Genomic DNA, 13,169 nt, shown 5'->3' with positions numbered 1-13,169 from the left:
AGTTTCCACTTGTTCTGTTTCAGAAAAGAATCTCAGCTTCGTCGATGACTACCTAGCATCCAGAGTGAAGCTTGTAGTAGGTCTCCTGGGCTGGGCGTGGGTCACAGTGACCTGTCCACGAGGTTGGTTGTGTCTGGGAGCTGCATTTTAAGGAGAATGCTGGGAAACTACAGGACATGAGGAGAGTTGAGAATCTAGAATGTGAGAAGCCTGGGAGCAGAAATAACAAAAAAAAAAAAAAAAAAATCAGGACTTTCAAGTATGGAGCTAGGAGGATACAGAGATGTAGTTGACAACTCCATATTTATTATGGACTGTCTGGTCCATAAAGAGGAGGAAGGAAGAGGAATTGGATTTGTGCTTTGTGATGTCAGACAGCCGGAGCAGGATCACTGGGTGGAAATCACACAGAAGCAGATTTGTGCTCAATATGAGAAGAAACTTGCTAAAATTTAGAGATGGCCCAAATTGGAATAAACCAGCTCACTTGCCCCCTTGGAAAGTGTTCACACTGAGACCGGCTGACTGGAAGACTAGATGACTTGATGGGCATTTGTATTTTGGCAGTAACAGTTTTATGATGAACTTTCAGAGCGCTCAGAGACTTTCCTCCGTAGCTAAAAAAAGAGGGTTTTGTAAGGTTTTCTGTTCTGGTTTTAGAAAATCGTATACATAACAATTCCTGTTTCACACATCATTAGTTCCTGAGAAGTCTGTTCATCTGAAGGGGAGAGTATCATTAGTTAACACAAATAAGCAAAACTTTTGTGAGGTTAGGAATTGAAGCAGACAGTGTGATGCAAACAGTGGTGTGTGTGTATATTTGTGTGTGTGTGTGTGTGTGTGTGTGTGTGTGTGTGTGTGTGTAATTTAACTATTTCAGGATGGAAGTGGTCCAGTCTGGCCCTAGAGTACAAAGAAATGAGGAGAGGGGATGCTTCCGCGTGGCTCAGAAGTTAGGTATCTGCCTTGGTCTCAGGTCATGATCCCAGGGTCCTGGGATTGAGCCCTGCATCAGGCTCCCTGCTCAGTGGGGAGCTTGCTTCTCCCTCTTCTTCTCTTCCTGCTGTGTTCCCACTCTCACCGTGTCTCTATCAAGTGAATGAGTAAAATCTTTAAAAAAAAAAATAATGAGGGGAGGAGCTCATTGGACTTAGCTGGTTTTAATTTTCTTAATATAGAAAAGGCTGGGGCATCAAAAAACATCTACCAAAATGAGTTTGTGACTTAAGCAGATTCACTAAGGGAAACAGCTGACTAGGACCCAAAGTCACCATTCCAGATTCAGCTCCGTCACTCGCTGCTTTATCATTGTGCCTTAGGCTTTTTTTTTTTTTTTCCTCTAACGTGGAAGTGTTCTAGGAATTTTCTTTCCAACCTTTAAATTTTATGATCCTAATTCTCTCAATTTTATGACTCTGCTTCTCTGCATTTGCATAGGAAATTGAGAATGGTCTTAATTATAGCAAGAACAATTCAGTCATTCATTTGTTCTTTAAATGACTTATTCATTTATTCAAAAACACTCATGAAATGAAACGCTGTTTCAAAATACCAAAACTTCGCCTCAATATATGTGATCTTAAGAATGAGAGGAACATAGCAAGTCAGCCTCTTCATGACTGAAAATGAATGTGAGGAGTCCCATGTTTAGGGTATTTTGAAACAAAGGTAAATGAATTCCTCTGTAAAATTGTTGTTCCTGAGAGTTGGAATGGTAACATGTCCCACATCCTAATGGGATGCAGTAAAAACTTACTATGATAAATCTGTTAGCACCTGCAGTATTAAAGTTATTCTACCACTGATGATTCCGAGCAGGAAGTCTTTTCTGTGAAAATAATCTCATTTTTTTCTTCATCTTCCCACAGATTCCAGAGAGGTGACTACCACATTGACGTCTGTATCAATGACTACCTGGATGTTTTCTGCCCTCACTATGAGGACTCGGTCCCAGAAGACAAGACTGAGCGTTATGTCCTCTACATGGTGAACTTTGATGGGTACAGTGCCTGTGACCATACTTCCAAAGGGTTCAAGAGATGGGAATGTAACCGGCCCCACTCTCCAAACGGACCGCTCAAGTTCTCTGAAAAATTCCAGCTTTTCACACCCTTCTCCCTAGGATTTGAATTCAGGCCAGGCCGGGAATATTTCTACATCTGTGAGTATACAGAGATTTATTGGGTTGTAGGACAGCTGCAAGCGCCCAGGCTAATTTTTTACCCATGTTTCAGAGTATTGCGGAGAGCTGGATTCTGCATTACAGATGTCTCCTTGTAAATGCATACATCACGATCCCTAGATACATTAGCTGGGAATTGAGAGCACAAATTAGATTAAAGACACAGCTCCTCTCCCCCTATGAAATTGCGTGTCAGCCTGTTCAGTGAACCACTGCTGACTTGTATTTCTTTTAAATGAAAATTGCTAGGACTTCTCCAAAGCTGAGGAAAAGAAAAAGAGATTCCTGGAAAAAAAAAAAAAAATTAAAGGAAATAATTAAATTTACATAGCTTGGAGTCATTGGATTTCTTATTCAGGTGTCAGCAATATCCTTTCAATCATCCACACTTGCAGTGGAGAAAGCCAGAACTCCTGCAAATGTCAGCATGCTGACGATAAATACTCTCTTTGCACCAAGGAGAAAAGACCATTATTAAGAGCAGCTGTGTCTTTAAACAGACAAGCGCGTGAAGAAGTATCTAGAAAGCCTTGCAGAGGAACTGGTATAAGTGAGTTCCCCACCGGTGACTCTGTCCTGAGAGAGCTCTAAAACGTTCTCAGCTGATCCCTGTATTAATCATATCGCTGTGGTCTTGTTTCCTGTCCGTGGCATACGCCGTCACGGCTTCGGGCGTCCTACTAGTCATACAGTCTAGGTAAATGCTTCTCAAACTTCACTGTGCGTCAGTCACCTGGGGATCTCGTTATGCACATCTGACTCAGGTGGTCTGCTGTGGGGCCTGGGGTTCCATATTTACAAAGCTCCCGTGGGACGCTTTTGCTGCTGGTCTGTGGACCACACTTGGAGTTAGGATGGTTACAGTTACTGCTGTATATCTGGACTTCTCCTTCACTGGGATCGAATACTTAAACTGTCTGGTCTTTTCCAAGTATTTTCACGATCAGCCGAAGGAGCTAAACATTCTTTGCTCAGAAGTCCATTGATGGAACAACTTTTCCTGGCTCAGAAAAGTTGGGGGATGCAAAATCCAAAGACATTCTGGTCCTCAAGGAGTGACCATCTGGTGGGGAGGAGAAGCACATCAATCGGCAGTGGCCAAAGGAAGGTAAATGCAGGGAGCAGTGGGTACAAGAGTACATGGACCTCACCTCCTGGAAAGAATCAGGAAGTCAGGCTGTGCACAGGGGGAGCGGTCCAACCCATACCACCCGGTATGCTTAGCATGGACTTGTCACCCCCTCCTTGCTGGACAAGCCATATAAAGAACATTCCTTTTTTTCTGACTCATTTCCTCACCCTGAATGTCCCCACTGACTCCTAACCTACGTTTTTGTTTTGTTTTGTTTTGTTTTAAGTCTACAAGGATATCTCGCTTCTCTCCTCCAGAATACAGAATTTTATATTAAGCCGGATTTTGAGATCACACGGGCACTCCCACTTATATTGAGATTGAATTTGAAAAGGAAATTGAACAGTACCAGTTTTATTATTTCAGTACATATTTTAGACGTTAGTCATGAGAAAGCACGTAAGCGTCTTGATACCATCTCACATTCGATCCATAAAATAAGAAAAGGAATATTGAGTCCCACGGATGGAGGAAACACTGACATACATTGACTTCACACGTTCTCCGGCAGCAGGCTCCTGCCTTTTCCTGATTTTTTACCCTGTGAAAGAATCTCATTCAGCAAATGGGAAAAAGGAAAGAGGGAGGCTTTAGTGGCGGGACGGCAATCATTAATTGCCTAATTCTAAAATACCCTACTGATGTAAGAGGAAATCCTTGCTAGTTTCACAATTTACATATTGATTTTTCAGCATAAAACACAACAACAAAAGCAAAAACCAAAACCGAATTGAGAGCACTGAGATAGGAAGCATACAGCTAACTACTTGATTGCATGATTATTAGAAATTATAGAATCCATTGAGGTTCATAAGCAAGATGTTATTATTCAAATATACCCATAGTGCTTATGACTGGTTTTTTCTCATTTGTGGTTAAATTCAATATTTCACTAAAAATCATTATGTGTCTTCTATAACATTCATTTAACGGAGTCATTTAACTGTCAAGGGCTCCTGTCAAAGTAATTGTTCCAAAATGCTTCAAAATATCAAGAGCTTTTTGCTGTTCAGCTGAGTTTAACCTGAATTACTTTTTTTAATGAAAGGTAAAATAGCACAAAATTAGCAGCAAAGAGATGTTCATTTATAAGAAGCACAGTGGCCTCGTAGTCAGTTAAATTGAATTTTCAACCATGGTTTAGAACCACAAGAGCATCCTTCTCTGTCTTTTTAGTAGGGAAAGGGTTTTCTCTCTTCCTTTCACTGCTGAGAGCAAGAGCAGCAGAGCTAGTGTGGAAGTCTTGCAGACGCTTAATATACTGTGGTCATAATTAAACTAAAGGATTCTTAGGGGAGAATTGGCCCTCCGTTGAATTTTCCTCTCTCCTAATATGCATGGAATGAACAAGATGACTGGGAAATGGTTCTTTTCACACTTATTACCTTACACGAAGCTCTGTTGCCGATCTGGGGAACAAGGCTTGACTAGTCGCCCACCGGTCAGTTTTATGAAATGTGCTTAACTAGACCAGGGATGTATTTCAGATCCTTGGGGGCTTAAAATCTCTAACAAGACTTCCAAGAGAAAACTCTAGCCCTTTGGCGGTCCTGTTTTAGGGTGCTAGAGGAAGGGTCTTGAGTCTAGTGATGGGAACCCAAACTCAAATACACAACTTGGCCTTGGGGAAGGAGAAGAGAGGATTTTGTATCAGAAAATCCACCCATCGTCATCCTCAGGGAGGGCACAAGTTAGAACGTTCTTATCAAGTTCTGCTTTATCCTCAGTTCTGCTTATTTCCTTCTTAATGTGTTTGAGTTATACAAAGTTAAGAGAACAGAGTGTAGCTGCAAATATGTGAAATTTCCTCTTTACTCTTAAAACCAAACATCCTTCACTGTTCTAGATCCTTTATTTGTTCCTGAGACTGACTCTGTGCTATGTCTTCCTTTCCTTGGGAACGGGCAGTATATTATTACAATCACTGATACTGTGCAGGCAGACTGAGCCCCTTCTTGAATATGACAAATACTGTTTTTAATCTACAGAAGTTATTTTGGTAAGAGATTGGCACACTGAAATAATTACAGAAAGTTGGTTGATAGATTTGCAGAACTGCCAGTCAATAGATTATGGCAATAATCATTTATATAGACTTCCCAAGGCAAAGAGTTATTTTAGAAACTTCAAAAGTACTCATTTTAGAAATGATTCTCATAAATATTAACCTAATGAGAACAAGTTCGAAAGAAGTGTTGCTGCTGTTCTTTTTAAATCAGAAGAGGCAAAGAGAAATAACTTAAAGAAGGTACTTCCAGTTATTTTTCTGAGTCCGTAAAACACGGACACTGATTTTGAGAAAATCCCCTTTCGTAAAGGAAGGAATATTGTGGCCTGGGCCCTTCTCTTGGCCTCACTAACTGTATGATCTTGGGTAAATCATTTAATCTCTCTGGATTTCTGATTCCACAACTGTAAAATGACATAGTTGCGAGAGATGGTTTTTCACATTTCTTGGAGCTTTAATATTCTAATCTTAACTATGTGTTAGCTAAAGGTCTGCTTGGCATGGTAAGAAATAACACCGGTAAAGTGTCTAGGCCCAACACCTTACTTTAGTAGGAGGTCAATAAATGCCAGTTACAGGAGTATGCTGAGGGCGAATGCAGAGTGGAGAGGCATCTTAGCATGACCGAACTCATTCTAGCCCCGCCACCCCATCCGGTCACTGTCATCTGTGGTCTTGACTAGTGCAGCAGGCTTTCTGTATCACCCCGCTGCGCGTGTCACTGCCCTGTCAGAGCCCTCCCGTGACTTCCTGTCTGAGCAAGACAAAATCCTGAGTCTCTAATCTGGCCAACAAGGTCCTCCGTGGTGGATCCCCTTGCATTCTCCAGCTTGCCTCTTGGACTCCTTGTCCTCTCAGTCTCCTTTATTGTCTCCCCTCCAGCAACACCCCCAGCCCTCCTTCCTGACTAGTGCCCACCCCCAGACTCCACAAGAGGGCCTTGGCACTTTATCTTCTCTCTGCCTGGGGTTCTCATTGTTCCAGGCACCCACTTCCCTTGCTCTTGCTTTCTTTAGGTCGGCTCTAAAAAATGTCTTTATCGGACAGGCATTCTGATCTCCCTGTACAAAGATAATATGTCTGTGATTCTCAACATTCTTACCCTGCTTTATTTTCTTTCAAGCGCTCGTCACCCCTGACACTATGGTGCTTTATGGTGCTTTGCCCAGGTCTGCCTGCTCTATGCCCTGTACTACATTGTTTGGCATGTAGTAGATGCTCAGTAAGTAAAGGTCACCGGTATTTACACAGCACTCGATTCCAAGTGCTGTTCTAAACCCCTGCAATTCTCAGAGCAGTATGAGGAAGTTCTGTTCGGATGTCCCATTTTATAGGAGAAGAAACAGAGGCACACAGTTAAGTAACTAGAGGAAAGTTCACACAGATAAGAAGTGGCCAATCTGAGAGGAAATTAAGTGAGCCAACAACTAACAGGAAGTGAAGAGATACAGTCCTCAGTCTCATGTGCTTAAAAGGGGAAAACATTTCTTATTTTATATTTTGCTTATGTTTTTTATTTTTAACAAAAAGGTTAAAAACAATGAGCTCTGTTGTTTAGAGACTATTACTTTATAAACTCTGCCAGAAACCCCAACTCAGATAGTAGCAAGATAGATTTTAAACAAAACATGTATGCAATTTCAGCTCTCTGAGGAATACTCATTCATCTCCAAGCGATATTTCATCTGTATCTTCTCAGATGGGTGACCCTTTTAATACGTACGATAACCTTTCTGACCCAGATTTTGGGTCAGAGGAATTCTTAAATCCAGTGAATATTCAGCCTCTAGACTGAATCATGATTGCACACTTGATTTAGGAATGAGAAACCGACAATCAAGAAGACAAATGTCATTTTCTTAAATTGATACTAAAAAGGCAGAGAGAATTCTTCTAGCATTTGCCACATCTAAGATATAGTTGGTTTTCTTCAAAAGAAGGTACTCAGAGTAAAAGTTTATAGTCCTAGCACTTAGACAGAATTGGGGACTTTCTGAGAGATTATTGGGGAACACACTCTTCCTAAGCTCACTGGCAAGTAAAGTTGTATACACATGTTGTTTTAGTATTAATATTGACACTCTTATAGAAGTACAGAGCTGAAGAAATATCCATTTCTTTGAAGTTAGAATCTTGAAAACATCAGTGAAAAAACAATCAGGAAGCTGAAGATTTCTGCTCCACTCTTTTTAGTATACGTATTTTTCAGAATTAAAAAGAAAATCATAGGGGCGCCTGGGTGGCTCAGTGGGTTAAGCCTCTGCCTTCAGTTCCGGTCCTGATATCAGGGTCCTGGGATCGAGTTCTGCATCAGGCTCTCTGCTCTGCAGGGAGCCTGCTTCCTCCTTTCTCTCTCTGCCTGCCTCTCTGCTTATTTGTGATCTCTGTCTGTCAAATAAATAAATAAAATCTTTTAAAAGAAAAAATAAAATCATAAGGACAGTCTATGTTACTATGGGCATCATTCTTAACTCTGTAGTATATAACTACTCGAATATATGTGGTTAACTACTAAATCTCTGCTTTATGTGCTTTAATTAAGTTTACAGTGTTAAGCTCTGTGGCATTTTTCATATGCACTGTGCAATTCTTAAAACTTACAAAATAAGTAACCTGACTTCTAAGGAGATGACTTACTGAAATGACCAAGATCTGCTTCAAAAATCATTTGATTGTATAATACAGTTATTAACTATCCTTTTAAAAGATATAAGGATATTCAGTAAATCCAGAGAATACTAACATAAAGAAAGCCCCTCACTTGCCAGCTGGTTCTGTTCCAAAAGCTTGTTTGCAGATGAGTCGTTTGGAACAGAGAGTATAGTTTCTCATAGAAGTGTTTCTAAAATCAGGTAAGCTCTCCGTAATGTGGAGAATCTGCTTAACCATAATATTGATTTAAAACTGTATCTTTTCATTGAAAAATAATAGAAAATAGCATCGAGAATGGGTATCCAATAAATATTTATTGAATCAATAAATGCCATAATAGTAAACAAAAAGCAATTAAATTGTTTTCCTTATATGCTGATGTTTAAGAAAAGCAGATGAATTGGAAGCCCTAGCTTTTACTGTACCCACCACTGCAATTGCCTGGTTTCTTATTAATGTTTTTTGATCATATAATGAGGATACACTACATCAAAGTGGAGAGTAAAATACGGCTGTAAAAGAAAAAAGGCAAGACTCTGGTGAATGCAGCCTTGCCCTCAAATTTTCTTATACTCTTCATAGCCATGTTACTGTGGGTAACTGAACCTCACTGAGCCTTACTTTCTTCATCTATAAATTGGATATATAATAATAGACTATTGTCACAATCTTTCTTATGTTCAAGGCTCAAATAAATACTTTTAAAGACCAGTTGGACCATCAAAAAGATGACTTCAGCAATTCACATCCAAAAACATGGGTGCCCTTTGAGGGGTGCCTGAGAGTCTCAGTCAGTTAAGCGTCTGCCTTTAGCTTAGGTCATGATCTCAGGGTCCTGGGATCAAGCCTTGAGTACCTCCCCCTCTGCCTGCTCATTCTCTCTCTCTCTCTCTTTCTCTCTCTCTCCCTCTCTTTGCTCTTTTATGCTCTCTCTCAAATAAGTAAATAAAATCTTAAAAAGCAACAACAAGGGATGCCTGCGTGGCTCAGTTGGTTAAGCAGCTGCCTTCAGCTCAGGTCATGATCCCAGGGTTCTAGGATGGAGTCCTGCATCAGGCTCCTTGCTCAGCCAGGAGCCTGCTTTTCTCTCTGCCTCTGCCTGTCACTCTGCCTGCTTGTGCTCTTTCTTTCTCTCTCTCTGACAACAACAACAAAAATATAAAAACAAAACAAAACAAAACTTCTGTGTCCTTTGAAAAGTTACGGCACCTTGAATAGCCCTCGTTGATACTTTAGTAAAAAATTTCATAAATGCTTAGTAAAGATTTACATTTTAAGTCTGGACCGTATATTCTGAAGGAATGTTATGCTAGGATTACATCTGCCTAAGGAAGTCTTCATTCCCCTGTGCATGTCCAGTTTTTCAACAGCTTATCTTAGTAATGTACATTAAGAATTCTTTTGGTCCTATCAGTTCACACCAATCTGCCTCTTTTCTGAATGGTTCTTATTGAAATAGAAGAGTGTCAACACAGCACATTTATCAAAGCAGGAGGTAATCTTTTTCATCTTAATCTTTTACTCTTGCTGGGGAGGTGACCTATAAGTACTATGTTCTTTCTTAAAATGAACAAGTTAGTGTTTGCTCCCATGTCTGTGTGTGTGTGCACGCATGCGCGCACACTTGCGCACACCTATGCACACATTTTGGTTTAATTATCAAAAAATGTTTTTGATCACTAGCATCTTATTTTAGCATTAAATGCTCTAGCATGTACCTCAGCTGAGATTCAAGGGATTTATAACTGGAATTTCCAGAGGGACTCTGGTCGAATATTATTCACCTCCTGTAATTTCTTAAATATGTAGACTCAGAACATAGTATTCAGCAAGGCATATTTATATCAATAGAGAAAAGAGTTGATGGGAAGTGTGAGGAAATGCCAAAGTGGAAAAGAAAGACTATGGGACAAGCATCAAAGAGTAATTGCTCAGGTACAGAGTATATCAGCGTAGTCAGTCAAATGTATTCAGGTTTTTTGTTTGTTTGTTTTGTTTGTTTGTTTGTTGAAGTTTTGGTTTGTTTTGAATATCCAATGGAACAGTCTTCCTCCATTTGGATTTTGGAAGTTTGTCTAGATTACATCAGATTTCTGTCCGAAAAGTTGTTCTGTTTCCTTTGTGTACCTCAGTGGTCTTTAGTGAACCTGTTAAGAACACACCTTTTTATTTAAAGAGTGAGTTTAGAGAATTGTGTCTGTTTCAAATTGTCCCTGGCCATCTTTTAGGAAAGCATGAATGGATTTCAAGGGCTCTTAAATGAAGGTTAAAGAAAGAACATAAAAGAGGATATTTTGAGACTTCAGGATATTTTTCTATGCTAATTGTAAGTTTCTCTTACAAAAATGGTTGTTTATTGCCAGGCACCCTGTTAACCTTCTGCTCAAGAATGCCTGGCATTGGCTCAGGCATGCTTGGAGTGTGGACGCTTGACCCACGTTTCAGATAGTCTGAGCAGAACCAAAGGTGGAGGGGCAATTAATAGGAGCGTAGGATATTCTAAAGCAATTTGTTATTTTTAAAAAGTTGGCAGTCTTATTTGGTCAGGTGGGGAGAATTTTTAAAAAACGAAATGTATGCCCTCGTGAATGTCTTGCCTAAAGGATGAGGTCCTGTTCAAAACAATCAGAGAAATGAATGCCAGGTCTGTGAAAAAGGAAACTGGAACAAACATCCCCGCTTAATAGGTTTTGACTTTGGGAGCCGCCTTAAAGTTCCGCAAAGGGAGCTTAAAAGCTATTGAGTAATTGGGGCTTGATGGAAATTCATGGTCTAAGCCATATGAAACTAAAGACTCATAAGTACTATTTGCATTGTTTGAAGTTTTCAAAGGCTGTGACACTCAGATAAGGAGTTCAAAAACAATCATTTTTATTTGGGCTCCTTTTAAGAATTCAAAATGCTATTATGAGACTGAGGGAACATGTAGCGTTCTGACCTCCTAAAGGGGAGGAAGGAATTATGCCACCTTTTGGTTCCTTTTACCATGCTGAGACTAAATGCTGAAATGAAATAAATGAAAGCATTGGGTTTTTGGCTGTGGGGTGTTTTGGGGTGTGTTTTTGTTTTGCTTTGTTTTGGTTTCGCTTTTCATCCCTAAATGTCAAAAGTAGCCACATCTCCCAGAGAAATAAGGCACCTGATTGTGTAATTTCACAGGGAAGCAGTATTTCTTAGCCTTATAAACATGTAATGTACTAATTTGGTTGCAGAGTTAACTGAAAACAATTTAATGAGCTGCTGCATCGCTTGTATGTGCAGTGTTACATAGTGCAGATGCCAGGAGAAATGGAAATAACACGCCAGTGACACTTGGAATAACAGTGTTTATACTTCATTGACTTTGGGTTGTCAGCATGCTATTCTCTGTGTTTCCCTTAGTAACTTATTAAGGCAACTGAACTCCAGTGTGATGATGTCTAAGTGTCATTTGTTGTAAATTACACAAGCACGCACGCACCAAACGTGCTTAGTCAATCTTTTGGAAAAAAAAAATTATACTTTCTCGTATGGATAACTGGACTATTATCCCAGAGATACAGACACACACACACAGAGAGTGAAAGGTGAGTCTCTGAACATGGTGCCTGCCGAACGAGCCAGATTTTGGCCTTTCATCAGAAGACATACTATTTCTACAGATTTTCCCACTCATCTCCTCTTGCTCTATTTTAACAGAATGGTCGTGTAACTCTTGGTTTGAAAGTTGTCATACAGCCTCACAGCAGGCTTATATTATCTACAGAGTTCTTTATGAGGAAATATAAATCACCACAAATGAGACTTTTCACAGCCAGAGATATGTAGAAATTTGTGTCAGTGCTTTGCTGGCTTGCTAAAAAAAATATCTCTAGGCTCCACAGTACTCTCACAGCTCATCCCTGCTCCCTACCCTTTTGGGAAGCAATTCTCAAAACTTGAGATTTATGGTTCAGAGAGCTGATAGTGGCTATAAAGTTTTCTATTTTCTCTTTTCTTTAATATTAATGCAGGGAGCGAGGCATTATCATTCATTATTTTAGTTCATGAGTATCCTGTGGGCTTGAAATATGGTTTCTAGGGGATATGGGTTACCTCTGTGTAATAGGGGAAATGTGTGGACTTCGACAACAGGCTTCCTTTACCATTGAATATTTTTAAGCAGTTTGGAGAAGATTCACATTAGGATCTTTAATATATGTGCTAGATCCAGGTTTGGTTTTAAAATTTATAGCTTTACAAAATATTAATTCATTCTGAGCCCCAGAAGTGAAATATCACAAATTGGAGAATAGCCAGCCAGTCTATTATTGTTAGAGATTGAAATGATAATGTCTTTTCGTTTTACTATTTTCAGAGATGTGCAGTATTTCCAGCTAGTTTGATCTACGTTAATGTTAGGTGACTTTTAGTTTATAGTTAGCACTCCCTTTTACACTCCTAATCTTTAAAACCAAATAATGTCTCTGAGTCATTAATAGAGAAAATATATTGCTTTTAATTTAAACTTGACTAGTTTTTATTAGCTCTAGTATCTAGTTTCCAATGTGAATTTGTTTTTTCTAATTTTTTTTTTTTTAACAAAAATTTGTTCGGGTTAATTTTCTCCTTAATACATTATCACAGGCTCTGGCTAAATCCAAATCCACGCAATTTCCATGTATGTTTTACTTTAACAGTTTCAGGAGGTCCTCAACCTGGAACATCAAACTTTTTGCTTTATTTCAGACATAATTCTTTTTTTTTTTTTTTTAAAGATTTTATTTATTTATTTGACAGACAGAGTTGACAAGTAGGCAGAGAGGCAGGCAGAGAGAGAGGGGGAAGCAGGCTCCCTGCTGAGCAGAGAGTCCTATGCGGGGCTAGATCCCAGGACTCTGAGATCATGACCTGAGCTGAAGGCAGAGGCTTAACCTGCTGAGCCACCCAGGTGTCCCCGGACCTAATTCTTAAGAAACAAATCTAAACAAGAAGAGTAAAATAAAGACCAAAAAAGATGAATAGGCCGGGTTTGTTTTGTTTTGTTTTTTAACTTTTAAGAGATTGCTTAAAGGTCTTGCTTATATATAGGCAGTTCTGTCAGTTTTGAGACCATATAGTGAATACTTCAGTGATTTAAATGAAATTTAATTCAGATCAATTGTCATTGTAAGAGCAGCCTTTTGCTGGAGGTTTACTCATACCTTGACTGACAGGTATGAGTTCTGATGACC

General features: G+C 39.6%; 1 protein-coding gene across 4 annotated transcripts in view; it reads left to right on the top strand.

The window, feature by feature from the left end:
- Window positions 1-13,169, top strand: part of EFNA5 (ephrin A5) — a 412,066-nt gene that overhangs the window by 360,909 nt on the left and 37,988 nt on the right. For all 4 annotated transcript variants that reach the window (XM_059175612.1, XM_059175610.1, XM_059175611.1 and 1 more), the window contains exon 2: window positions 1,872-2,164. In XM_059175612.1, coding sequence (XP_059031595.1) covers window positions 1,872-2,164 — 293 coding nt within the window. The remainder of the gene's footprint in view (window positions 1-1,871; window positions 2,165-13,169) is intronic.

Source organism: Mustela lutreola, chromosome 5 (assembly GCF_030435805.1).
Source record: "Mustela lutreola isolate mMusLut2 chromosome 5, mMusLut2.pri, whole genome shotgun sequence".
Classification (NCBI taxonomy): domain Eukaryota; kingdom Metazoa; phylum Chordata; class Mammalia; order Carnivora; family Mustelidae; genus Mustela; species Mustela lutreola.
This window is presented reverse-complemented; position numbering and strand designations above follow the sequence as displayed.